This window comes from Euleptes europaea, chromosome 17 (genome assembly GCF_029931775.1).
Source record: "Euleptes europaea isolate rEulEur1 chromosome 17, rEulEur1.hap1, whole genome shotgun sequence".
Taxonomy (NCBI): domain Eukaryota; kingdom Metazoa; phylum Chordata; class Lepidosauria; order Squamata; family Sphaerodactylidae; genus Euleptes; species Euleptes europaea.
The window spans coordinates 36,376,575-36,404,300 of NC_079328.1; the positions used below are offsets into that span (position 1 = coordinate 36,376,575).

The 27,726-nt window shown below is 49.5% G+C and overlaps 1 protein-coding gene across 2 annotated transcripts; it reads right to left on the reverse strand.

Moving 5' to 3' along the window:
- Nucleotides 1-3,839: 3,839 nt before the first annotated feature.
- Nucleotides 3,840-17,381, reverse strand: PARD6A (par-6 family cell polarity regulator alpha). 2 transcript variants are annotated; one of them, XM_056862552.1, is made up of 3 exons: nt 17,272-17,381; nt 13,711-13,933; nt 3,840-4,671 (listed from the first exon to the last, which is right to left on the reverse strand). In XM_056862552.1, exons 1-3 carry the CDS (start codon nt 17,332-17,334, stop codon nt 3,881-3,883), a joined length of 1,077 nt encoding a protein of 358 aa, XP_056718530.1. In that variant the 5' UTR covers nt 17,335-17,381; the 3' UTR covers nt 3,840-3,880. The 2 variants fall into 2 exon arrangements, with proteins under 2 accessions (XP_056718530.1, XP_056718529.1); XM_056862551.1 differs by having other exon boundaries at nt 3,840-4,674.
- Nucleotides 17,382-27,726: the final 10,345 nt, after the last annotated feature.

Here is a 27,726-nt window from a genome sequence, read left to right on the forward strand (position 1 = left end):
CTGCCTAGTAAATGTCGGGATGTGACGTCACCCCATGGGTCAGTAATGACTACCTTTACCTTTACTTAGGAGATTGCCTTGACCTGGATGGCCCAGGCCAGCCTGATCTCAGAAGCTAAATGGGGTCAGCCCTACTTAGTACTAGGATGGGACGCCACCTAGGAAATTCAGGGTTGTAGAGGCAGGCAAACCTCCTCTGTTCATTTCTTGCCTTGAAAACACTACGGGGCCTCCATAAATCGGTTGTGACATTGCCACTAGTCACCACTACCACTTAGGGGACTGTCTGTAGCTCAGTTGCTGCACAGGTGCACCATGGAGCTAAAACTACCTAGTATCTGATGAACAATTAGCTGTGGGGGACCTGGATTTCCCAGCTTGGTAGCAGAAGAAGCAGATGTCTCGAACCCCGTTCCCCTCTCGGTCCCCACTGTGCAGCTTCATACTGCCCTCTGCTGGCAAGCTTTGCAATTGCATGAGCATTCGTCACACATCCAGGGCATAGGTTGGGAGCCCTATATATCTTGAGGTAGCAACACCTGTGTGTGTGTGTGTGTAGAGTGCCGTCAAGTTGCTTCTGACTCATGGCGACCCTATGAAAGTCCTCCAAAACGTCCTATCTTTGACAGCCTTGTTCAGATCTTGCAAATTGAAGGCTGTGGCTTCCTTTATTGAGTCAGTCCATCTCTTGTTGGGTCTTCCTCTTTTCCTGCTGCCCTCAACTTTTCCTAGCATGACTCTTTTCCAGTGACTCTTGTCTCATGATGTGACCAAAATACGATAGCCTCAGTTTAGTCATTTTAGCTTCTAGGGTCAGTTCAGGCTTGATTTGATTTATAACCCATTGATTTTGTTTTTTTGGCAGTCCATGGTATCCGTAACTGTAGGTATCAACACCTACAGTAGGTAAATCTGGCAGGATTGAAGCTTCTGACCAGCAGGAATCATTCTTCCCCTGCCCCATTACATGCCAGAATTATACACACACATGTGGATACTGTCATTCTATATCCATAGCAAGACATACCAAGAGATGTTCATTGAACTCATAGCAGGGTCAGAGCGAGAGATTAGCTTTTTCTTCTGGCTACCGTAGCTCAGATAAGGAGAAAGCAGGGAATGTGTGGATGCGTGCAGACCCTTGGCTTCTTCGTTGCTTGAAAGCTTCCTTTATCGCAAGGCTTGGATGCCCAAATAAGATAGTTGATGCCATCCTGGTAAGGCTGGTGACGGCACCAGCTTCTTTCAAACCGAAAAGAGCAAGAATGCACAAGCTATGCAGGAGAAAAATGGAGCTGGTTGAATTTCAGACTGAACAAGATTAAGGGGGAAAGAAGCCTGAGCTTCTGGGATTTAAAATTCTAAATTAAACCTGTCACCAAGAACCATTTGGGTGCAAATGAGCTCGGTATGGAAGAACTTCTGTAGCAACATACTGTGATCGTGGCTTACTGAAGATTCTTTTTTTTCTCTTTTCACAGATGCTTTTTTTTTTCCAGGAGAGAATGAATGCATTTTTTCTTGAAACTGGTAACAGGCAGGCAGGTGGGAAAGCCCCAGTCAAGAAGCAACCTAGTAAGGCCAGATCGAGTCGGAAGGGCCACAGATACCAATGTGAAATGGCCTACCTTAACCCATGATGCAATTCTCCCTTCCCCCTTCCTGCCAGCAGGTATCTAGGATCTTCGAGCTACACACACACACACACCCTGGGAGAATTTAAATTAGCATAACATTTGCATAATCCACAGACTTTGCCTCCTCATGCAGATTTCATTTTCTTCATTGTCACTGAAGGTAGAATGGGCCCTCTCGATGCTCCTCTCCTTTGCTCACAATGGGGAAGAAATAAGGTATCAAATGGTCGGCCGTAAAGAAGAGCCCCCTGGCGCAGAGTGGTAAGCTGCAGTAATGCAGTCCAAGCTCTGCTCACAACCTGAGTTCGATCCTGATGGAAGTCGGTTTCAGGTAGCTGGCTCAAGGTTGACTCAGCCTTCCATCCTTCCAAGGTCGGTAAAATGAGCACCCAATTTGCTGGGGGTAAAGGGAAGATGACTGGGGAAGGCAATGGGAGACCACCCCATAAAAACAAAGTCTGCCTAGTAAACTTCAGGATGTGACGTCACCCCGTGGGTCAGGAATGACCCGGTGCTTGCACAAAGGACCTTTACCTTTAAAGAGGATATCCACCCACTGCTAGCCCATCACAGGTCAAACCACAGTGACTTCTGTTGCAATGCCCATGTTCACTTTGATACCTTGACGTGCTTTGGGGACTCTTTTTCCTTAACTTACGCGCGGACTCCCAATTCTTAAGGTGGAAACATGTATGCAAAAGGGAAACTACATACATATTTTGCCAGACAGAGGCCTCCTTCCAAGAGCAAGGCTTTCAAAACGGGCGGTCCAATCAGCGTAGAGAGCCAGTGTGGCGTAGTCATTACAGTGGTGGACTAGGACATAGGAGACCAGTGTTCGAATCCTCACTCTGCCATGGAAAAGCTCTCTGGGTGGCCTTGGGCAAGTCACAGGCTTTCGGCCAACCCTATCTCACAGGGTGTTGTGAGGATAAAATGGAAGAGAAAAACTTTGGGGGGGGCCCTTGGGGAAAAAGGTGGGGTATAATGAAGTAAGGAGCCTGGTGGAGCAAGAGTGGTAAGCTGCAGAACTGCAGTCCAAGCTCTGCTCACAACCTGAGTTCAATCCCGACAGAAGTTGGTTTCAGGTAGCCGGCTCAAGGTCGACTCAGCCTTCCATCCTTCTGAGGTCAGTAAAATGAGTACCCAGCTTGCTGGGGGTAAAGGGAAGACGACTGGGGAAGGCACTGACAAACCACCCCGCAAACAAAGTCTACCTAGTAAACGTCGGGATGTGACGTCACTCCATGGGTCAGGAATGACCCGGTGCTTGCACAGGGGACCTTTACTTATAAATGAAGTAAATAAATACTATGGTCCTCTGATGCTCAGTTGCTGGGAAGGATAGGGGGGTTGCTCTAATTTGTGGGTTATCCTCCGATTCAGCATACTTCTTCCACAAAAATTTTATCCAGCTCTGCTTTTCAGCAATGCACCCTGAGAGCGCTTCCTGAGGAGTACACAGGCGATGAAGAAGATACTTTGTGCCTGCGGGACAAATCAGGACGTCATTTGAAAGACAAGACCAACTTGCTTGGGTCACTGGGAGGAAAAGGAACTCAAAATGCTTCATTGCCTACATCAATTGACCGGGGTGCTCCCACTTTCCTGCAGGGCTGGGCATGACCCCATGTCATGGTCAACAAACTGTCCAGCCAAAGTGATTCAAAGCCTTTCCCTCGGACATCTCCCCCAGCCCGCCACACATTTCTAAAAAACACTTGAGATAGCATTTCTTTAAAAAAAAACCCCATGTTTAATAGTCCGCTGCAATATATTAATCTGTGATGCATGTCATCATAAAAACAAACAACTAAAAAGAAACACTTCATGAGAGTGGGGAGGGGGATCGTCTGTGAGAGGCAGCCCCCTCTTTCCACCTGGACAACAGGCAAGGGCGGAAGGGGGGGGGGAACAGGGAAGGTGATAAAAACCCCATAACTTTGGTTTGATGGGGACGAGGAAGCGGATCTGGAGGAAGTGGATTGTTCCCGCCCACCCCATTGCTCCGATTCCGGCTGCCGTCTTTGCCACAGCAGCCGGAGGCAGCACCCGTGGTGCTCGTGAGGCAGTGCACGTGGAACGGTCAGAGAGATAACTGGACTGGGTCGTGACCCGGAACCCAGATGGAGAAACCCTGCCCGTGCCCCAGATTCCAGTCCCACCGGCCGGGCATAAGGCGGTCACCAAACCGACCTTGGAAACGCTGTGACGCAGGGCACGAGGAGAAGGCGCGCCCGGGGCTATAGCGTGATGACTGTACCATCTTCCCGGAGGCTGCCCGCTCGGCTGCCCCGGATCGGGCTGCCGCTGCCGCTGTGACTGTTCAGGGAAGGCAGCGAGCCCTGGGAGCTGTACAGGGAGAGGCTGTGCTGCAGGCTCGCGAGGAGGCCGCCGTTGGGGCAACCGGCGGGCAAGTCGCTCTCGATCACCAGGTCGCCCTCTTCGTCGCTCTCGCCCTCGGCCGTGCTGCAGTTGCTCAGGTACTGGGAAGCCGGGCTGGGGGTCTGCTGGCTGGGGGTGCTGTCTGTGGAGACGCCGGAGCTGCCGGAGGCCTTGCTGCTGCGGATCACGTTGTTGCGCTGGTTGGCCGGCTTGACGGTGATTATGAGGTTATGGCTATTGGCCACCATCATGTCCGTGACCTGGTCCAGGGACTTGCCCGCCACGTCGATGCCGTTGACCTCCAGGATCTCGTCGTTCACGGCCAGCAGCCCGGTGCTCTCGGCCAGCCCGCCCTTGACCAAGCGAGAGATGAAGATGCCGGGCACCTTCTCGACCCCGTGGGGGGCCACGCGCACGCTGACCCCGTCCCGGATGTAGAAGCCCAGGGGCTTGTTGGAGCCGTGCTTGTGGAGCCGCACCCGCCGGTGCGTCTCCGGCAGAATGTCCACGTCGATGATGGAAGAGATCTGGCGGAAATCCTGCGGCATGCCGATCAGCAGGTGTGGCTTGGCGCGCTGGTGCACCGGCCGCAGAAGTCCCTTTTTCTTCCGCTGCAGCGAGTTGGAGGCAAAGACGCTGGTGTCAGCTTCTGCTGTAAGGAAGCAGGAAAGCACGCATGGATCAGATGTGCGGGTCATGTGCAGCTCAAACCCAAGCCTTTCCCCCTTATAATTAAAACCCATCAATCCTGCCTCTTTGATATCAGGCTGCTGGATTGCTGTACGTCTACAGCTTCCTGGGCCTAACCTGAACAGCCCAGTCTAGCCCGATCTCATCAGATCTTGGAAGCTAAGCAGAATTGGCCCCGGTTAGTACTTGGATGGGAGACCACCCAGGAAGTCCAGTGTTGCTATGCAGAGGCAGGCAATTGGAAACCACCAGAATTTTCTAACAGTTACAGCGGTTCCTCAGTGGAACAGGCTTCCTCGAGAGGTGGTAAGTGCTCCTTCCCTGGAGGTTTTTAAGCAGAGGCTAGATGGCCATCGGTCAGCAATGCTGATTCTATGACCTTGGGCAGTTCATGGGAGGGAGGGCATCTTGTGGGCATGGAGTAGGGGTCAATGGGGGTGTGGTGGGGGGAGGTAGTTGTGAGTTTCCTGCATTGTGGTCCCTGGTGGTCCCTTCCAGCTTTATGATTCTACTTCTGTTCATCTCTTGCCTTGAAAACCCTACAGAATCACCTTGACAGCCCTTCACGCACACGCACCTTCCTGCTATGCAACTCCTCCAGACACTTAGCCTAAATATACATCCTTAAACTGGCAGAGTTGCATGGTGGGAGTACCTATTTTCTCACCACCGGCTTCTGTGGAGGTGGTTGCCAGGCGCTGAATTTGTATCTCACCCCGAAGCTTGTCTTTCCACTCAGTATTTTGCCAGCCTGTCTGTCTGACTGTCTTGTCTGTTTGGGGAGCTGCTTCTCACGGCCTGGGGATTTTGAAATGCTGGATGTTTCGGTGTTAGGGAAGCAAGAGGTTGCGTACGGCAGCACCAACCACTCAAAGAGTACACTACCTGGATATGAAAAAACTGCTTTCTGGCAGGGAGGGAAGCCTCCACATTGTGGCATCTTTAAAATTCCACAGCCAGTAACAGCGCCGGGCTGTGAGCCGTTGGTGCATGTTATATAAAATGACAGCATCTATTCAGTTTGTCAAACGGTACATAAATAGTTCCCATCTCACGGGTCTTGGGGCCAGCGGTGGTGCAGAAAGGGTGAACGGCAAGGGGAAAACACTTGGTCTTGCTAGGAAACTGACAGAAGTCCACAAATCTTGGTATGGCTTGTTGGGGGGGGGGGGAATGACCATTGTTTCTAGCAGCTTGTGAAGTCTGCCTTGCTGCCTTCGGCTCCACAGAGACAAAATGTATTATATCCTTCATTTATATTCCATTTTTCTCTCCAACGGGGACCCAAAGTAGGGTTGCCAACCTCCAGGTGGTGGCAGGAGATCTCCTGCTATTACAACTGATTTCCAGCCAACAGAGATCAGTTCACCTGGAGAAAACAGAAGCTTTGGCAGTTGGACTCTATGGCATTGAAGTCCCTCCCCTCCCCAAACCCCACCTTCCTCAGGCTCCACCCCAAAAACCTCCGGCCAGTGGCAAAGGGGGACCTGGCAACCCTGACCCACCTACCTCCCAGGGTGTTTGTTGTGGGGAGGGGAAGGTGATTGTAAGCCAGTTTGATTCTCCCTTAAGTGGTAGAGAAAGTCGGCATATAAAAACCCACTCTTCTCCTTCTTCAACTGTATTTGTGGGACCCTAAAGACTAGCCATTTTGTACCAGGCCAGCCACGCCAGTGACAATTTGAAGCAACGGAGAGGTCCACCCCCCCGGGTCCAGGGCTTCACACTGCTTTGGGGCACCGAAAGATGCCAACAGCCCCTTTGTACTTGAGAATGCCACCTCTGCTCTCTCACCCTTTTCCTGCCATGTCAGGCTGGGATGTGTGGTACCTACCTGCCCCGAGGGACCTGGCCTCCTCTAGGATTACTCATTGTGTGCCAGGCTGGGATTAGAGAATGAATAATTCAGTTTTAATCGCACCTTTGAGCCATACCCTGCATAGTTAACTCTGTAGCTGCCAGGCGAGAACACAAAGGACAGGGTCTGGTGTCCCAGCAGCAAAAGCCAGAATCCGTCCACGCACATCTCTCTACCACAGAGCACATTCTGTCTGTCCCTGCAAGGTTCCCACACTTGAAATTTCATCAGACACGAGCTGCTCCAAAAGCAAAAATCACTGAGATAAAAACTGCCCCTTGACTCAAGTGTTCTGTCTGCCAATTCGTCCAAATGGGGAAAACAAAGAAAGCTTTGTTCGGGTTCTCATTTTACATGTGACGATTTAATTGGACGCATGCAAATCCAAAATGGCTTGTTGATTATTACAGATGATGAGTAATTAAATGAATAAATACATAAATGAAACAATCAGACCAAGGAGGAGATATAAAAATAAGTTGGGCTCATTTAAAATTGGCAATTGGTTATTTTTGACTTCATTTATATTCCACATTTCTCCCCAATGGGGACTCAAAGCCGCTTACATCGTTCTTCTCTCCTCCACTTTATCTCCACAACAACCCTGCCAGGTAGATCAGGCTAGGTGTGTGAGACTGGCCCACGGGCACGCAGCAAGTTTCCATGGCAGAGTAATAATTTGAACCTGGGTCTCCCAGATCCTAGTCCAACACTCCAACCGCTACACCACACTGGCTCTCGTGACCTTGGTAAATATGCATTTAAAGATTAAGGATGGGGGTGGAATTTGTTCTTTGACCATCGTCTTGATTAGGAACTTAAAAGATATGAGACATTTCTATCCTGCCTTTCGTCAAAGGTGATATGCGCAGGGGGTCCTTGAAGGTCACCCAACTAGGCAATGACCAGACCCACATCTGCTTCACAAGGCTGCAGCATCGTCTACCTTTGGACCACAGCTGCTGTTTGCATTAAGCATCCACTTGCCACATGCAATGGGCAGCCATCTTTCTTAAGCCCTCAATGTCAGTTCAGCATGAGGCAGAAAGACAAAGCGTTACTCTCAGTCTGTCCGGGGACAGGTCCTTCACCCACCACCAGAGAAGTGTTCGGGAAGGTCTTCTACTGGGAGCTCTCCGAGGGCTCTGCAGAAGGTAACTGTGGCAGACTGACTCAACAAGGTGCTCTTTCCTATTTTGCAAAGGCCTGGGCAACTTGGCTTCACTCTCCTGCCACCCGCAACATATGCCAACGCTGTGGGAGCAGCGTATGTACATGCAAGGAACGAAGGAGCTGGCATGACTTGAAGGAGCGCCGCACTGGAAAGAACAAGGAAGCAACATGGTCCTTCAACCCCTGTTGGGGCACTGATGAGAAATCAGCGATCGCCACACACAGATCTTCAGGGGGAACACAGGAAGGGTTCTTCACATGGTCCTCCACGTTCCCCTGAGTCCTTCCCTTTGCTCCCTTGGGAAAAATATTGATTCCAAGGAACAGCTGGGGATGTCCTTGGCTTCTTCCTGGTCCCAAACTCCAAAGTCCCATAAAATGCCACCCAAGAATGTTCTTTTGCTCAAAAGCAGAGAAGAAAAAGACGAAGAGTTGGTTTTTAAATGCCGACTTTCTCTACCACTTAAGGAAGAATCAAACCGGCTTACAGTCACCTTCCCTTCCCCTCCCCACAACAGACACCCTGTGAGGTAGGTGGGGCTGAGAGAGCTCTTAAGAGAGCTGTGACTAGCCCAAGGTCACCCAGCTGGCTTTTTTAATTCCAGCAAGGGACTCCTCATTCCCTTGATGTGGCTTCTGGGCCATCCCTCCCTGTTTCCCTACCAAACAGGCCAGAAATATCTAACCTAGCTGGCCAACCACAGGGGCTCCTCACTGCATTTTCAGAACAAATAATTCCTCCGGTCCCCTACAGAAACCAGAGATGTTTCTTGCAGGCAGGTGGACTTGAAGAAGCAAGACTTGCTGAGTCAGAACATTCCAGCCAGCCAGGTTAGGGCTTTTAATAACTGGCCCGGCTGTCGTAAATAACTGGAAGCATCCAGGCATTCAGGAACTGAACTCATGAAAAAAGATGCAGCCACTCCAGCAGGTAATGATGCTACCAGGTTTGGAACCCACACAAAACACTCCTGGGGGAACATGTCCCATTTAGCCATCTTGCCCCTGCACCCTGGGCAAAGAAAAGTCCACAAAAGCAACACCGATATCCTTTTACTGACCCACTGGGTTGTGCACCTAGGAAGAGGTGCAGGCTCAAATACCTACTCCAACATGAAGTTCATTGGATGGCCTTGGGCCAGTCAATCGCTCCCACCCTAACCTACCTCACAGGGTTGCTGCGAGGATAACACAGAGCAGGAAGAAAAGGAGAAGAAGAAGAAGGGGAGGAATTGGTTTTTATACGCCGACTTTCTCTACCACTTAAGGAAGAATCAAACCGGCGTACAATCACCTTCCCCTCCCCACAACAGACACCTTGTGAGGTAGGTGGGGCTGAGAGAGTTCTAAGAGAACTGGGACTGGCCCAGGATCACCCAGCTGGCTTCATGTGGAGAAGTGGGGAAACCAACCCTGTTCACCAGATTAGCGTTTGCCGCTCACGTGGAGGAGTGGGGACTCAAACCTGCTTCTCCAGATTAGAGTCCACTGCTCCAAACCACCGCTCTTAACCACTACACCACGCTGGCTCTCACAAATGCTGCTCTCCAGGAAAGGCAGATTTAAATGCAACAGGAGAGAAACTTCCTGAAGCTGGCCAGGTGTGCGCGATTTACGAGCATACCCCACTAATGGACTCCCTGTGTGGAATACGTAGCTGCAGCATTACCTGCTATTAAAAACTTACCAGAGCAGAAGGGAGAAGCTTTATCAGGTCATTGTGCCTAAGTGCCACACGCCTTCTTTTATGGAGCTCGTCAGATGGGGCTCCTGATCTAAAAATACCCCACTGTTTATTGGAGCACTGCCTGTTTTGGGTCCCGTGAGACCAGGTAGAGCTGTAGAAATCTCCCCTCCCAGTAAATTTCTCTACAGAGACAGCAACCCCTCCACAGATCTGGTATAACTAAGGTGGGCCAAAATCTAGGTCTTTTAATGCACCGCTGTTTCACTCGCCGTCACCCCTCTGGTGACTTCGGGTGTTGGTTTGGATTATGCATGCTGTTTCTGGCTTTCAGAGGTCGCCTCGCTCTCCCCCCTGTGTTTCACCTGCGTTTTGAAATTTGAGATAAAATGGGTCCCTCAAAACGCAGGGAAATGCAGGGGGGAGAGTGAGGAGACCTCTGATGGTCAGAAACGGCATGCATAATCCAAACAAAGACCCGAAGTCGTCGGAGGGGTGACGGCGAATGAAACAGCGGTGCATTAAAAGACCTAGTTTTTGGCCCACCTTAGTTACACCAGATCTGTGGAGGGGTTGCTGTCTCTGTAGAGAAACTCTACATCCATCTGTTCATGCGCCATGCCCGCAAGGAAAGCTAGGAGGCCTGGAACCCTTCTCCACAGGTACAGTATGAGTAGATCCAAAAAGCAGGAATGTGTGTGGGTTCCCAGCCCAGTAAGAGGGACTCCATGGGTTGAAGACAACTGCCCTACAATGTGGATTTATTTAACCTCGAGCCGTAACATCCATACTTATTGTGAATACCAAACTCCTTGCTCCTCTAATAATGCTATTTTCCGCTTCACCACTCGAGTCATTTTTCTTAGAATCACCCCTCTTGATTTATGAAGGAGCCGGAAAGCAATAGGCTTCAAAAAGGGCCCCAGAACAGACCTTTCATAAGAGGGAATGATGGAGTGTCTCCGCGGGGCAAAGCAGGAGAGTACATTTGGAGTTCAGTGGCATTTGAATCATGGCCCCCAATGCTTTATCCTTCCCTGCTGCTCCCACCCAATCCAGCATGGTGTAGTGGTTAAGAACGGTGGTTTGGAGCAACGGACTGTGATCTGGAGAAGCAGGTTTGATTCCCCGTTCCTCCACATGAGCAGCGGACGCTAATCCGGTGAACCAGGCTGGTTTCCCCACGCCACTACATGAAGACAGCTGGGTGACCTTGGGCTAGTCAGAGCTCTCTCAACCCCACCTGCCACACAGGGTATCTGTTGTGGGGAGAGGAAGGGAAGGTGATTGTAAGCCGGTTCGATTCTTCCTTAAGTGGTAGAGAAAGTGGCATACAAAAACCAACTCTTCTTCATCCCTGAAAGAAACATTTTCAGGATGCAGCATCCTAGAATTGAGTGTGACTGTAATAATATGTTTATGCCACGGATCTAATTTGAACAGTCAAATTGGATAGCATGACTATGATTTTGGCAGAGGGTTGCTTTTTTGGAGTGGAGGACAGTGTGGCTTTGTTTTTATGCATATGGTTGTTTTTTGTTGTCATTCTAACTGTGCTCTGAAGCATGGCATCTCTGTTCTAGCACTTGGGGCAGCAAGACTGCTTACTAGGAGAAAGCCTCTCTCTAGCTAGCTCCCTCCTTTCCGAGTGGATTCTGGAGCCCTCTCCAAACCCCCAAACAAACACGGAAGAGAGAATTCTAACTTGGCTAACTCTCACAGGCTATTAAAAGAACTTCAGTTATAATTAGTATTATTGCCTTCTAAAGTCCAGAAATAAACCAGTTCCTGCAGGTTGGCTAGCAGAGCTGATTCTCAGGGAAAGAAACATCTCTCTGGTTCAGAAAGAAAAGCTGTTCCGCTTTAAAGCGTGCCTCGGCTCAGGACGGCAGCGCTAATTGTTAACGGAAAGCAAAATGTGTTCTGGTTGCACAGGCCCGTGGGTTTTGAGAGACATGGTACCCGCAAAAACAGCTCTTTAAATACAGACGGGCTCGCTTTTGTCCGTCACCTACGATGTCCAAAACAGAGCATCTTCCCAGGGCTGGAGAAAGGACTCCGGGGTGCCACTCCCATGAAGTCACAGTGCCCCCATCTCCTAGTCAGCCTACCCACAGCCCTTCCAAATGTTTAGGATAGTTCTATAAGAACGTGCTGCACAAACAACATGAATTAAGAGTCATTTATGCGTGGGTACTTGGACTCACGTTCGTCCCGTCTGACTTGTTCCTTGGACTTCTGCACGAGTTTTCTGTCCATTTGAAATGACCTCGCTGCCAGCCCTCACAATGTCCGGGTTTTCCCATTCCTCTGTTAACCCGACTCTTCCCTGAGCTCAACCCGGCTGAAATCGCCGTGCAGAAGACAAAGCAGGGGAAACAGAAGCTGGCTTTCTCTCACAGCCAATCATAAAGCAGGGTGTAAAGAAGCAGCAACACAAACACTTCCTGCTTCCTCAGAGCTCTTTCTGAGCAAAAGAAAGGCTTTTTAAAACCAAGGGTTGGATTTCTCTTCCCCCCACCCCGTTCCTTTTAGATTGCTCTGTTTGTTTTTTGTTCTTTAAATGCTTTTTTATGCGGCAATTGGGTCTTGGGCTGGGGATCTTCTCTCACAGAGAGCACTGCGAAGTAAGCCAATTACAACGCAGCATTTAAAGGGGCGGGACTTGATTTGAGTTTGTAGACTGCTGATGCAGAGATTCCCAGCTGGAAAGTGTGGGTCCGGCCAGCAACGAACCTCAGGTAAAACTCCCACGCATAAATGACCAAGGAGACTTTTCACCCCAGACTGAGTCAGCAGGAAAGCAGCTACCGGCAGCCACAGCCTCTGGGCATCCTTCCACACCTCGATCCCCTGGATCTACTAGCAATCTGTTTCAACTGTGTGGCTTTGGTCACAGGGTGAAATAGTCACACTTGAGAATTCACCAGCATCGGAATACCTGGGTACTACCGTAATGTAGAGTACTACATCCAGGGCCGAACTAGATTGCCTTTTATGCATGGCTGTTTCCCTCGCGGTCACCTCCCCCCCCCCAACTACTTCGGGGCTTTGTTTTGATTGTCAGTAGATTGATTGTCAGTAGACAATACTGACTTTGATCGACCAAGGGTCTGATTCAGTATAAGGCAGGTTCATTTGTTTCCTTCATGGGGTGTGTGTGGGGACATAGCCCTTCTCCCAGGCTGTTGCACCTTTCCAGTCCACCCGTTTCCGTACTTGGCAGTTAATTACCAGGCACATGGGGGAGGCAGTCTGTAGGTTTGGTCAAGCCCCTATTCGTTGGAGTAAATGACTCAGCATGCCTGGACAAAGGGGACGCTATGTTGTTCTAAGTATGTATAAGTCTTATCTCCTTAATGGGATGCCTCTCTCTGTCTTAACCTGGAAGCTGTTCTCATCCTGTGCTCTTCATTCTATACCACTCTCCATATGACTCTTCATGGACACACACTTTTCTACAGGTTTTTCCTGTAGAAGCAATGTCCTCATATTCCCCCACATGTGATGCCAGATTTAGCTGGCCTCTTGTGATAGGGAACAATATTCTTTAGATGAGGATTCTTTCTCTCCTTTCGGCTGCAACATGGATGTGAACGGAATAATTAAATAAGTTTTATTTTTGCAACTAAACTTCTTGGGAGTTTAGTTACTGCACGCAATGACACACTTCTAAAACTGGGCAAGCTCTGACCTGGATGGCCCAGGCTAGCCTGATCTCGTCAGATCTGAGAAACTAAGCAGGGTCGGCGCTGGTTAGTATTCGGATGGGAGACCGCCCAGGAATACCAGGGTCGCTATGCAGAGGAAGGCAATGGCAAATCACCTCTGTTAGTCTCTTGCCTTGAACAGCCTGCCGGGTTGCCACAAGTCGGCTGCGAGTTGACGGCACTTTACACACACGAAAGTGAAGAAACAATTGGTGCAAGGGAAATAATATTTTAATAAGTTCTGTAACCCCAACACATATTGTCATTTCCTTTATTGCTTGCACGGGAGTCTGAAGTAGAAAAAGATCCTCCTGAAGAAGTTTTCGGGAAATGCATTGGGGTTACAGAACTTATTAAAATATTTCCCTCGCACCAATTGTTTCTTCGCTTTCATTTTGTTTTGGTGCAGCCCCCTCTTTTTCTTACTTTACGCACACACAAAACTAGGCAAACTCCAGCTATATTTCCAATCTTGGTAAGTCAGTTATGGAGATCTGGCCAGAGAGCACACCACCTTACACCTCTGCACATAAGAGAAAAAGGTAAACCCTGGTCTCTTGGGTGCCGCCTTACCCCGTTTCTGGATGATGACCCGGAGCAGAGGATTGGCAGACGAGAGCGCTTTGTGGTAATTGTCGTCGTTGTTAATGGGAAGCAAATCCCCATGGACATCTGTGTACCCGAGGAGGACATCCACAGAGGGGATCTGGTGGACGGTCTGAATCAACTGGTAGAATTCCTGGAAGCCGCCTATGCTGGAGCGCTTCATGGCGAAACGGCGAAACTCAGCATCAAACTGGAGGAAAGGAGAGAGAGGGATCAGGACCAAGAAGAAAGAGATCAGACAGAACGTAGTCCAGCTCCGATCTGCCACATGAAACAGCCCTTGGAGACACCAAGGATGTCGCATTCTACTTTGAACTCGAGAAATATTTGCAGACTTGCTTTCAGGTTTTTTTCAAGCCTGAAGGGAGATTTATTCATTTAATTTGTTTGTACCCTGCCTTTCTCCCCCATGGGAACCCACAGGGGCTTACGTCGTTCGCCTCTTCTCCATTTTACGCTCCCGACAACCCTATGAGGTAGGTTAGGTTGAAAGAATGTGACTGGCCCAAGGTCACCCAGCGAGCTTCCATGGCCCCAGTGGGGATTCGAACCTGGGTCTCCCATAAAATTAAAACACTTTACACGCTTATCTTCGCTCTCCTCTTTGAACAGGATGTTCCTCAAATCTTATACCTCACTGGGTAGACGTTATCAAATGATTTGCAGAACTGTCAGTAGCTTATAGAGTGGAGAGTGATGCATTAAGTCCTCTGCACAGTCCTTGTTAGGCCTACAGTGCTTATGGGGAGAACCCTTGTAAATACGTTGCAGCTGTCAAGCGCCAGGCCCAGGTAACTCGAGAAGTAGGACAAAGTACAAAAATAAAATCCTAAGCTTGTACTACTGTCTGTCTATCCTGCTGGCCATTGTACTGACACAGACAACTCTCAAAGCCTTTCTCAATAAGGCCAACAATCTGGAAAGAGTAAAAAAAAAAAAAAAACCTCTGCACAAACCATCAGTCTTGCCCCGATATCCATCCTAAGTCCAGCAAACTTTCCATTTAGCCCAGTGAAGAATTCTGAGGAGCTCAAAAGGCTGCACACAACGCCACCAAGGTTTAGCTCAAGAACCGAGTGCACCCTTTTATTTCACAGTCCTTCTGAGGTCAAAGAATCGCCTCAAAAGTAGCTGCCAGGGCCTCTCAATAGAGAACGGAAGAAGATATCGAACCTACGGTTGAATCTTGATTACATAATCAAAACACATGCAGGGTTGTTATAATGAATCAGCAGTTCCCTTCATAAGTTTGATACGTTACATTTCTTGTGGTCACAACCTTGGGATCGGCAGAAGCCGGTGCCTTGGACCTCAACTAGGTAATGGGCCACCCTTTACCTGCCTACAAAGCATGCAGGATTTACTGGGGGTTTTCCTGTTGTTATTCTCTGTCTCACAGCTACAATAAACCTACCATTAAAATTAAGGACTGGTCATTTCTTCGTCAGAGGGCAAACGGGCAAATTTACCAGGGGATCAAATACTTTCCCCCATCACTGTAGATATGCTCTTAATGTAGTCTCTGTCCCAAAAATGCTAGAATTATTAATTCAGAAGAGCATGGAATGGCAGAGTCACATTCAGGGGCAGCAAGAAGTTTACTATGTATACGTGCAAACTATAGAGAAATCCATCACTTATAATGTAATTTCCTGTTGCAGATGGATACATCTATCAATAGCAGGAAATATTGGAGGGGGAGACATATTGGGGAGAGGCTGTGGCTCAGTGGTAGAGCATTTGCTTGGCATGAAGAAGGTCCCAGGCTCAAGCCCTGGCATGTCCAGTTAAAGGGACTAGGCGAGCAGGTGATGGGAAAGACCTCTGCCTGAGACCCTGGAGAGCCGCTGCCGGTCTGAGTAGACAATACTGACTTTGATGTACAGAGGGTCTGATTCAGTAAACGGCAGCTTCATGTGTTCAGTGTGTCAGGCTTTACTGTCATCCAATGGCAAGTGCTGGACCCCAGAGGTCCCAAGTTATCTAGAGACAGCAGTTTTTCCCTAGCCCCACCAGCCAGTCTGGCCCCATCCTACTCCCATAAGGGCTGCCATGGGAGGGCAGACCCTTACTGCAAAACCCCTATACCTGGATTTAGGGCAGGGGATGCTCTAGAAACCTGGTTCCTTATAGAGACGTTGTGTCCCTCTGCAGGGCCCAGGAGAAATGCAGCACGGTCTCCTGAGAGAAGGGGTGGCCCCCTGTTCACCTTTTGTTGTTGGGGAGGTGGAAATAAGGAATATGTTTTGTTAGCCTGAACAGGAGTCCTGTGACTCCTTAAAAGGCTAAGGCAGTTTCCCACCAGCAATAATCGAGGGAGAGTTTGCAAGGGTTTCCCTCCACCGCCTGTTATGTTCCCAAAAGGCAGTCCCGCATCCCTTCCGAGCCTGATCACACACGCGCCCCGCACCTTCCCATCACTCTGGCCGCTCATGCATGGGAGGTTTGACCTGGGATTTGCCCCTCTCTAGATGCACATTCTCCCCATCTGAATTCTCAAAATTCAAAAATAAGCCCCCAAGCAGAGTTTTGAGAATCTGCATGGGGGCTTATTTTTGAGTTTTGAGAATTCAGATGGGGAAAATGTGCATCTAGAGAGCAGCAAATCCAAGGCAAAACCTCCCCTGCATAAGGGGCCTCTGAAACCCGATTCACCGCTGGATCGCTATCCAGCATTACCGATGCGTTTTGGGGTGGTGGTGGGTGGGAGACCCCCGGTGTCGGAAGGGGGGGCACGAACCGTCTCCCCAGGCTCCGCTGCTAAGTCGCCACCGGCCGCAGGCTGGTGCACCATTGCATAACCTGCGGGAGGGAACCGGGGGGGGGGGAGAGCCGGTGCCTTCCCGGTTCCCCTAGCCAGCACGCGCCGAAAGGCCGAGCATCCTTCGCCGCCCAAGCCATAATCCTATTCTAGCAGGCGAGGGATTGGGGTGGGGAGGGGAGGGGAGGGAGCAGCATAAACAATCGCCAGCCGATAGGCCTGACTAGATGCCTAGCAGGCACCCGGGACAGGAGACCAGGAAGGGGGGGGGGACGGTCTGCATCGCAAGCTGCAAGCCCATGGAGTCGCGGGGCTGCAGAGCAGCCGAGCCCGGCCCGGGAGGGAGGAAGGCAGCCGATCCCCCCAATGCACCTGCTTGCAAACCGGATCGCGGCTGCCCCCAGCAGGGAAAGCCGCCGCCGGCGCGGACCTGGGCCCGAGGGAAACCCGGGGCTATTTCTGCACGGGAGGTTTCGCCTGGGATTTGCCGCTCTCTAGATGCACATTTCCCCCACCCGAATCCCCCAAACTCAACAATAAGCCCCCGCGCAGAGTTTTGAGAATTTGGATCAGAAAAATGCGCATCTGGGGAGCAACAAATCCAAGGCAAAACCTCCCAGGCAGAAATGGCCCCGGGGGAGGGGGGGAGGCAGACCCAGCGCGCACCTGCCGGCCTGGGAAAGCCCTCCCGCTCCGGGTCCCCGCCCGGGAGGCAGCAACAGATTCCTGGCCCCCCACCCCCGCGGGGCAAAAGCGCCCTCCCTCACCTTGCTCTTGACCTCGATGACGGGCTCCGGGCTGCGCGCCGGAGTGCGGTGGTGCTTCGCCATGCTGCGCCGGGGCCGGGCCGGCGGCTGCTCCTCCCGCCCCGCCGCACAGCCTGCCTGCCAGCCAGCCAGCCAGCCTGCCTGCCGCTCCACCAGCGGGCGCCGCCAGCAGCAGGCGGAGGGAGGGAGGGAGGGAGAGCTCGCCGGCCATGACGTCACCCCAGCAGGTCGGGGGGACGCCGCGCGATTGGCGTCGGCCGGCCGAAGGGGGCGGGCTCAGAACGTTCCCCGGCGCTGGGATGGAAGGTTGCTGACAACGTCGCCTAGGCAACCGCGGCCCGGGGCGTTCCGAGGTGTTTGGAACGGCGCGGGATCAAAGGGAGGGCCGGAGGGGCGGCGGAGGGCGCGCGAGGGGCGGAAATGGGGGTGTGGAAGTGGCGGCGAAGTTTTGCTTCTCGCCCGAGGAATCCGCCACGGTTGGCTTTCCAGCATGAGCAGACTGGATGGCCATCTGTCAGCAATGCTGATTCTATGACCTTAGGCAGATGATGAGAGGGAGGGCATCTTGGCCATCTTCTAGGCATGGAGTAGGGTCACTGGGGGTGTGTGGGGGGGAAGGTAGTTTGGAATTTCCTGCATTGTGCAGGGGGTTGGACTAGATGACCCTGGAGGTCCCTTCCAACTCTATGATTCTTTGATTCTATGGGCGAAAACGCATGGTCGCTTTAGCCTCCTTCATTCCCTATTTCAGCCAGGATTCAGCCAGGATCGAACGCACTTTCGGCAAAACGCATGCGTTCGATCCTGGCTGAATCCTGGCTGAAACAGGGAATAAAGCGACCATGCGTTTTTGACCTATGACTGCCCTTCTCCCCTGCGGACTCCAGGCGGACGCGCTCAGCTTGGCGATCACCCCGCAGAAATAACGGGAAGCGACAGGGCGTGGGTGATCACCTTCAGGCTCCAGTCCAATTTCAGCGGGGGGTGGGGAGGCGGAAGGGGGGTTGGCTCGGTCAGGACGCCTCGCCAGGGGTCAAGCGGTGGGCGAGGGAAGGGTGCATTTGGTACTCCAAGAGCCGGGTGCAGCAGAGAGCGGTGGGGAAAAGCGCCGTCAAGTCACAGCTGACTTAAGGCGCGACCCCCTCGGGGTTTTCAAAGCAAGAGACCCACAAGGAAACCCGGCCTGATGGTGCGTCGACGTCCCGTCCCCTCCATAAATATTTCAGCTGGCACGCTGTGGGCTAGAGTTGCCAACCTCCAGGTATTAGCTGGAGATCTCCTGCTATTACAGCTGATCTCCAGCCGATAGAGATCAGTTCATCTGGAGAAAATGGCTGCTTTGGGCATTGGACTCTATGGCATGGAAGTCCCTCCCCTCTCCAAACCCCGACCTCCTCAGACTCCGCCCTAAGCGGGGTTCAAACTGGCTCCACTTTGATCTGGGTTAGCGATTAGAATTTAACTTCTGTTCTTATGGCATCCTTTTACGTATATCTGGCCGTTCATGCTTTTTGTGTGTGTCTGTGTTTGACCCCTGTGTTGCTGCTGGGATAGTTAATAAAAGGAAGTCGCGCAATGGAGTTCGTTTTTTGGGGGGGGGTCGATGTAATGGAGGAACAGACATTTTAAGCATCGCTGACCCAAAACATCCCACGCTGCAAAGTTTGGAACCTCTTGTTCTGAACAACTAGACTACTTCTCTCTAACAAACCTGTGGAACTCCCTGCCATGAGATCTGCTGGCAGATCTGTTCAAAATGCTAAGTAGGTTAACAGACATGGTGGCTTTAGACTTTTCCAGTTAAAGGTCCTGATTCTGAATAAACGCCACTTGTTTGAGGAAAAACAAGTTATCCACAAAGTAGACATTTTTCATAAACGAACAACACGTGTGTCTTTAACCGTTGAGTTTTCTGGATAAGTTTTGAGATTAGCAGGGAGAGGGATTGCTATCGGTTATGTGAGCTAAGAATTTATGGAAGGAAGGAAGGAAATGAAAACCCTTGATATGGTGAAGAAATTACTAGATTCCGTGTTAGATTAAGGGCTACACTGCATGATGCACTGTTTTGAACATAAAGGGACTTGAAGATGAATGGAGTTTTCTAAATCCTTTTGAATACTCTTAAAATGGAGAGTTATGTGGGCTGAAGTGGATTTGGTGAATTTATAAAGGCAGGAGGACACAGATTTTGAAAGTGCTGAATGAACTGGGCATTATGTGCGTTGTGTTCTTCGTACATTATGTTCATTGGTGTCCACAACTGTTTTCTATAGGCAGTGTAGATTGCTACAGTAGCATCGACTCTACGCGTTGTTGACTCAAACAGAGTTTTGCTCCAGTAACTATTTTTGTAATATTTAGCTCTGGGAGAGCCAGCATGGTTTAATGGTTAGACTGCTGGACTAGGATCTGGGTATACCCAGGGTCAAGTCCCCACGCTGCCATGGAGACTTGCTGGGTGACCTTGGGCCTGTCACCTAACCCACCTCACAGGGTTGTTGTGAGGATAAAGTGGAGGATAAATGAAGTAAATAAATAAAAAAAGATATTAAAAATGTGAAATAATAAAGAGGAAAGCACCTTTAACCATAGGTAGAAAGCTTAGCCACTGTTGCCTGATTATACATCAAAATGAGGACAATTTTCCAAGTCATTACTCAGAAGTAAGTCCCATTTTATTCTGTTTATTTAGTTATATTTATACCCTGCTTCTCCCCGCACTGGGGACCCAAAGCGGCTTACAGCATTGTTCTCTCCTCCTCCATTGTATCTCTACAACAAGAACCCTGAGTTAGATCAAGCTGTCTGAGTGACAGTGAACTTCCAGAGCAAAGGAGATTTGAACCTTGGTCTCCACAATCTGGTACTGTACCCTCTGTACCACACTGGTTGTCCTTGGTGGGGGTTTTTAACCCTTTTTTCTGCATCTGCTAGAATCCATCAGGATATGGTGGGGTTGCTGTTTTCCTCCCTCGGTTCTTTTTGGCAGCCCCTCTCTTCTTTGCACCCCCATCTTCTCATTCCCCTCATTATTTATTTACCAGCATGGTGTAGTGGTTAAGAGTGGTGGTTTGGAGCGGTGGACTGTAATCTGAAGAACCGGATTTGACTCCCTACTCCTCCACATGAGCAACGGAGGCTAATCTGGTGAACCTTGTTTCCCCGCTCCTACACATGAAGCCAGCTGGGTGACCTTGGCCTAGTCACAGCTCTCTTAGAGCTCTCTCAGCCCCACCTACCTCATAGAGTGTCTGTTGTGGGGAGGGGAAGGGAAGGTGATTGCAAGCCGGTTTGATTCTTCCTTAAGCGGTGGAGAAAATTGGAATATAAAAACCAACTCTTCTTCTTACTTCATTTATACCCCGCCTTTCTCCGCATTAGGGACCCAAAGCAACTTACATTTGTTCTCTTCTCCTCCATTTTATCCTCACAACAACCCTGTGAGGTAGGTTAGGCTGAGAGTAGATGACTGATCCCAGGTCACCCAGCGAGCTTCCATGGCAGAGCACAGATTCGGACCTGCATCTCCCGGATCCCATTCTGACGCTCTAACTCCTACACCATACTGTCTCTTGTGAGCAGAGTTTCACAACGGTTGGCAGTGATAAACTCAGTGCCAAACTCAAGCATAAGAAGCGGATGAGTGACGCTTGCCTGAATTAGGCGTGAGGCCCACTGTGATGGCGATGGTGAATGTGGGACTCAGATCTGCCAGACAAATCTCTCCCCCCAGTGACCTTGGGCCAGTCAATCTTGCAACATCATTCCTCCCCCCTGCCAACCCCGCTGCTCCAAGGAAAGAAGTTGCCAGGGGCAAGCCCTCGAAACTTTGCCAAAAAAAAACCCTTTCCCAGGCCCCAAGAGATTGTTTTAATGTCACGAAATTTAACTTTTAAAAAAAGTTTCTTGATGTACTTCCTTTATTTATTTTTGGATCAAAACCTTTAGATGTTTTTTTGCTGTCAAATTGACGTTTGCCAAGTTTTCCATCCACCACAGGGGTTGGAAATGTGCTTTTTAAACATGAAAGGGTTTCTTCTCACAGTTTTATTGCATGCTTTTTTTTTTTTGTTTGATTTTACGTTTTGAAAGAATCTGAAGTCTGGGGAAGCCTGCGATAAAAATTGCAAGACTTGGCAACAGGCCTCCCGAAAATAGCTTTCCTTCATTCTGTTATGTATCATTTCTGTTACAGGATTCTGGATGAAAAATGCTTTATGCTTTTTAACAAAAATCATGTCTTGCAAAAGAGACTGCACTTTTGTTAGGATAGCTGCACTTTCCCCCCACATTTATTTAAAATATTTATACAACTTTTGGTCTCAGTCCTCAGGGCAGTTTACAACATTACCTAAAAAAGCTATAAAACATAGAAACAACAAAACACACTAATCCCAGGGACAGCAGCAAGCTATCTGGTTTATCCATCAAGCACCACCGGAAAGCGCATGGAAGTGCTAACACCTTGCAGTAGAAATGGGAACGTCTCGGTCTGTTTCCCTCCACAGGATTTATTGCAAGCTGCCAGGCCGGCTGATGCAGTGACCGGACACATGACCTGAGAAGCATTTTCACTTTTCAGACTTCAAGCACGTTAACTTTGCTTTTAGGTGACCCTGAAAGCTCCTTTGCCTCATCTCTCTGGATGTGGGCACAGCCACAAAGGGAAAACGGGCGGTGGTACCAGGCTCAGACATCAGGGCAACCCGGGTACGTATCCCTCCTCCACTGTCTCCTGATTCCACCAATGTTCTTTTCTGTGTTTCTTTTGCATCTGGCCAACCTAAAGAAAGGAATCATAGAATTGGAAGGGACCACCAGGGTCACCTAGTCCAACCCCCTGCACAATGCAGGAAATTCACAACTACCTCCCCCACACACCTCCAGTGCCCAGAAGATGGCCAAGATGCCCTCCCTCTCATGAACTGCCTAAGTTCATAGAATCAGCATTGCTGACAGATGGCCATCTAGCCTCTTCTTAAAAACCTCCAGGGAAGGAGAGCTCACCACCTCCCGAGGAAGCCTGTTCTGCCGAGGAACTGCTCTGTTAGAAAATTCTTCCTAATGTCTAGACGGAAACTCTTCTGATTTAATTTCAACCCGTTGGTTCTGGTCCGGCCTTCTGGGGCAACAGAAAACAGAAGGACAGAGATACAGTGTTTAAATACTTAAAAGAGGTCTGTGTTGCATCTTGGGGTACAAAACAGAGATGAATAGGATAGACATTTTAGAACTAAACCACAGGGATTCGTAGCCCAAATTAACCCCATTTTTACAGGGCAGGTCCATACAGTATTAGATGGTAAAGAAAAAGTGTCTCCCACTGCCTACATGGGTCCCATCCGAAACCCAAACCCAATCTTGTGCAGGCATAAAAGTGGAATCAGCAGTCCCTGAGATCCAGCTCCCAATATTTCAGCAACAGTGCTTCTCATGGACATAGATCACGATGGGTAGCGGTGTTAATCTGTCAATAGCAGTAGAAAAGAACAAGAGTCCAGTAGCACCTTAAAGATTACCAACATTTCTGTTGGGGTATGAGCTTTTGTGAGCCACAGCTCACTTCTTCAGATACCAGAAGAAGAGAGCTGTGGCTCACAAAAGCTCACACCCTGCCAGAAATGTTGTTAGTCTTTAAGGTGCTACTAGACTCTTGTTCTTTTCTAATGCCTCTCAGTATTCATTCTGTAAAGATTCACACCCCTTTCAAAAATCCACAGCTCTTTGCACTTCTCTTTAAATACTATTTTCAACAGTGTGCCCATGACTGCAGAGAAAGACAAGTTGTTTACAGCCGTGTTGGTCCAAAAGCAGAATCCAAAAAAACACAATCTGTGTAATACCTTTTATTAGGACCAATGACACAAGACAATGTGCAAGCTTCCGGGTTCCCCAGAACTCTTCATCAGGCCAGATGTTACAAAACAAAAAAGAGGGAAGAAAAGCAGATTTTAAGCAGATTTTTTGAGAGCCTGATGTCAAGAGCTCCTCATGCCAGGGCATAGTGGATATTCTGGCAGGCAACGGTGTAGAGTAGCTACAAGCCAAGAGCCATAAAGCAAGAGGCGGCAAAGCCATTAAATTCCATAGCAACAATTCCCCTCAAAGTTTTTATTCTCCCCCTTATCCAGTGAGACACTAATCTCTTTTCGGAAGAGAGCACAGACACAAGTCTTTTGCAATGGGTTACAGCTGCTGTAAACACTCCTATCTTAAGGGTAGTTGGAAATCCCTTTATTTCTAGATTCGCTGATGGGTTACGCTGATTTCCCAAGACAGAAATCTGCACACAGGGACAAAACGGCAGATAGTTTTACCGTGGCTGCGCATTGAGCCACAACAAATGGTGTGATCTGCACCATATCATGGATCCATTGCTGTGTGCCAGTGGAATGCAGAACTATACAACACATAGTGGATATTAGCACTCCTCTAGACATCTTTGTGGGGCCAGAACAGTGCTGGGTTACGCTGCATCACATTTATTTATTTAGCATGTTTTTTTAACCTGTCCTTCCCCTAACGACCTCAGGGTCTCTTCCCTCCTCAATTTTAATCTCACAACAGCCCTGTGAAGTAGGTTAGGCTGAAAGACGGTGAATGGCCCCAGGTCTCCCAGCAATTTTCATGGTGATTTGAAAGTGGGTCTCCCAAGTCCTAGTCCAGTCTTCTACCCACTGTGCGACACTGGGTCCATACTGTGAGCCAGCGTGGTGTAGTGGTTAAGAGCGGTGGGTTGGAGTGGTGGACTCTAATCTGGAGAACAGGGTTTGATTCCCCACTCCTCCACATGAACGGCGGAGGCTAATCTGGTGAACAGGGTTGGTTTCCCCACTCCTACACATGAAGCCAGCTGGGTGGCCTTGGGCTAGTCTAGGGTTACCAGGTCCCTCTTTGCCACTGGCGGGAGGTTTTTTGGGTGGAGCCTGAGGAGGGCGGGGTTTGGGGATGGGAGGGGCTTCAATGCCATAGAGTCCGATTGCCAAAGCTGCCATTTTCTCCAGGTGAACTGATCTCTATTGGCTGGAGATCAGTTGTAATAGCAATCTCCAGCTAGTACCTGGAGGTTGACAATCTTAGGTGAGTCACAGCTCTCTCAGAGCTCTCTCAGCCTCACCTACCTCACAGGATGTCTGTTGTGGGGAGGGGAAGAAAAGGTGATTGTAAGCCGGTTTGATTCTTCCTTAAGTGGTAGAGAAAGTCGGCATATAAAAACCAACTCTTCTTTTTTAAAAAATTTAAATAAAAATTATTACAGCGTTAAAAAAGGGACAATCCAATCCAAACTTCAACCAAAACATAAAACACATAAAACATACATTCCCCACTGCCAAATTTTGCGCAATCGCAATTAAAATATGCAAAAACAGGGTGGAAAAAAATGTTTAATTCTTTTATACTTTTAGTAATTTTAAGATGGTAAGCCTACTTTTGTGTTATGCACTAATATTTTCTATTTTATTAATATCAGAGTTTTATCAATGTTTGTAATTTGTATCAGTTTTACAGTCTTATCAAGTTAGATAATTTTATGTACTAATTTCTGGCTGGTCAAACAGACCATATCAATAAACTAATAATAATAAGCACATAAAACATATAATATTCCTGACGCAATTGCTTTATGAACCACCGCCATCTGATTCTTCTTCTTCCTCCTCTTCCTCCTCCTATTTCTTGCTGCGTTGCTCCGGCATTTCTGTGTTGCACACATAGAACTTTCGGATTACCTGGGCTCTCTCTGCAGGAGGCAGCCAATCACCTAGGGCGGAAGGCAGGGCAGCTTGCCCTGGGCTCACCCTTGCTAAGGAGCCTCCCTCCCTCCCCCCACCCCACCCTGGCAGCCGCTCTTGCAGTCTGATAGCTCCACAACTGGACTGGGTGCAAAAACACTGAGGGCAGTCCCACCTCTTCGGCATCTCGTGGAGAGCCTTATCTCTGCGGAGAATGGGATGCAGAAAGCCCTGCCGATATCTCCGTCTCCCAGCCCGTGGCTGAGCTTCTGTCTATCTGCCACTCGGTCAAACCATGCTGCCTGCCTGAGGGCTGTGCGGAGCAGATGCGATGCAATGACAGAGACCAAAGGTGCTCTCTGCACTGTGCTTTTTTTGGCTTTTGCATGGAACAAATGCTTTCAGTCAGGCCAAGGCCACAGGCCTCACAAGGCAGTGCCCTCCTTTCCAAACCAAACTCCCCTCTGCCCGTTCCATGCTGCTAAGGGTGGGGAGGGGCCGTGGCTCAGTGGTGGAGCATCTGCTTGCCATGCAGAAGGTCCCAGGTTCAGTCCCCGGCATCTCCTGTTAAAGGGACCAGGCAAGTAGGTGATGTGAAAGACCTTTGCCTGAGAAGTGTGGAGGGCCCCCTGAAATTTGGGGTGGGGACTGGGTTCTCTTTTCATAGACCATGGTGACAGTCAAGGATCTGATATCAGCAGGAAAAGACTTTAAAGCTGATACCTGGGAAAGTATGATTAGAGTTGGCTTAACCACTTTGATAGTCGACACATTTAGCAGGTTAAAAGGAATTGCTTGGATTATGAGCTCGAATTGTGTTCATGACAGTGCAGTCCAAGGTTGGAGGAGGGGCTGGAAATGGGCTGTGGCTCAGTTTGTAGAGCATCTGCTTGCCATGCAGAAGTTCCCAGGTTCAATCCCCGGCATCTCCAATTAAAGGGACTAGGCAAGTAGGTGATGTGAAAGACCTCTGCTTGTGACCCTGGAGAGCTGCTGCCGGTCTGAGTAAACAAGACTGATTTTGATGGGCCCAGGGTCTGGTTCAGTAGAAGGCAGCTTCAGGTGTTCAGGTGTTCAATGCAGGTTGTTCTTCCATGTGTGCCTTTAACATGGTGCTGAATTTAAGCAAACAAACATCACTCTTTTGTGTTGGTGCCATGAGCTATGAGCACATCCCAACTCTGGGATCATGGGCGTTTGTCTGTTGGCTGAGCATTAATTATACATGCATTGCTGTTGTTTTTGTGATGCAATCCAGCTCGGCTATATTTATTTACTTACTTCATTTATAACCCCCCTTTCTCCCCCATTGGCTTACATAATGACCCGCTCCTCCATTTCATCCTCACAACAACCCTGTGAAGCAGATCAGGTTGAGAGTGTGTGACTGGCCCAAGGTCACCCAGCAAGTTCCCATGGCAGAGTGGCTATTCCAGCCTGCTTCATCCAGATCCTAGCCCAACACTCCAACCACGCTGGTTTCCTTGCATAGATGTACTGAAAGGCAGTAGAGGCATATCAAACACCTACAGTAGTGTGCTTTTAAAAACAGACCTTCAGATGCTTACTCTCCTTTCTATGAATATTTGAAGTGTCATTGTGCACATTACATTGTCTGTATCGCCGCAAAGTCCTTCCTACGACTTTCAGGGGTATTGGTAGACCTACAGGCCTTTTATGCAGGGACATTTCCCTGTGGTCACCCCCGCCAGCTACTTTGGGGCTTCCTTTTGATCATGCATGCCTTTCCCGCCTCTCAGGGGTCACCTCGCTCTCCCCGCATGTTTTGCCCATGTTTTCCAGATGCTGTTTTAGCCAAAACCTGGGAAATGCGAGCTAAACGTGTGGGGAGAGCGAGGCGACCTCTGAATGGTGGAAAAGGCATGCATGATCAAAAGGAAGCCCCATAGTAGTCGGCGGGGGTGACCGCAGGGAAACAGCCCTGCATAAAAGGCCTCAGTGTGATCCTAAGCAGAGTTACACCTTTCTAAGTCCATGGAAGTCAGAAAGGTGTAACTCTCCTTTGGATTGCCCTGATATTTTGCAAATAAAAGACAGTGCATATACATTCCCTAAACAAATAAACAGGAGCTAAGCATTTGCTAGTTCAGGATAAATTCTGCATGCAGTTTCTTTCAGCTCTCCCCTGTTGTGATGATATGTGTTTAATTCCTAAGAGCGGAGGCGTCACAAGTTCAAATCCTGCCAAAGTGACGTGGAAGTTCCTCGTGAGCGGAGAGAGAAGTCCCGCATGAAGTCTTGGCCGTGGCTTCAGGCATGTAAATTCCAGCTCTGTCATCGACTTAAGGGCTGTCCCACAGCTCCGTACTTGCTACGTGTAAAAGGGAACCCTTGATCCATCGCAGGCCCCTTGGGAGAGGATGAATGAGCTTCAGGAGCAAAGAGGTTTGTCTCCGTCCCTTTGCAAGGCTGAGTCATGCTAGCCTCATGAGAGGGATGTATTCCCTCCGTCCCTCCCTCCCACAAGCTTGCCCCTGGGATTCTTTCTAATTGGGGACTCATCAGAGTGCAAAGGTCACAGCACAGTCCCAGAGGTTAGAGAGAGAGAGAGATGCAGAGAGCAATTCAGCCCAGAATGGCTGGCGGCTTTTGAAACTCGCACGGTCTTTTTTGTATCCCCGCCTCTTCTGCTAATATACTCGCGCTTTGCTGTACGCCAGGCACGCTCTATCACACCCAATTACACACACCAGTTCAC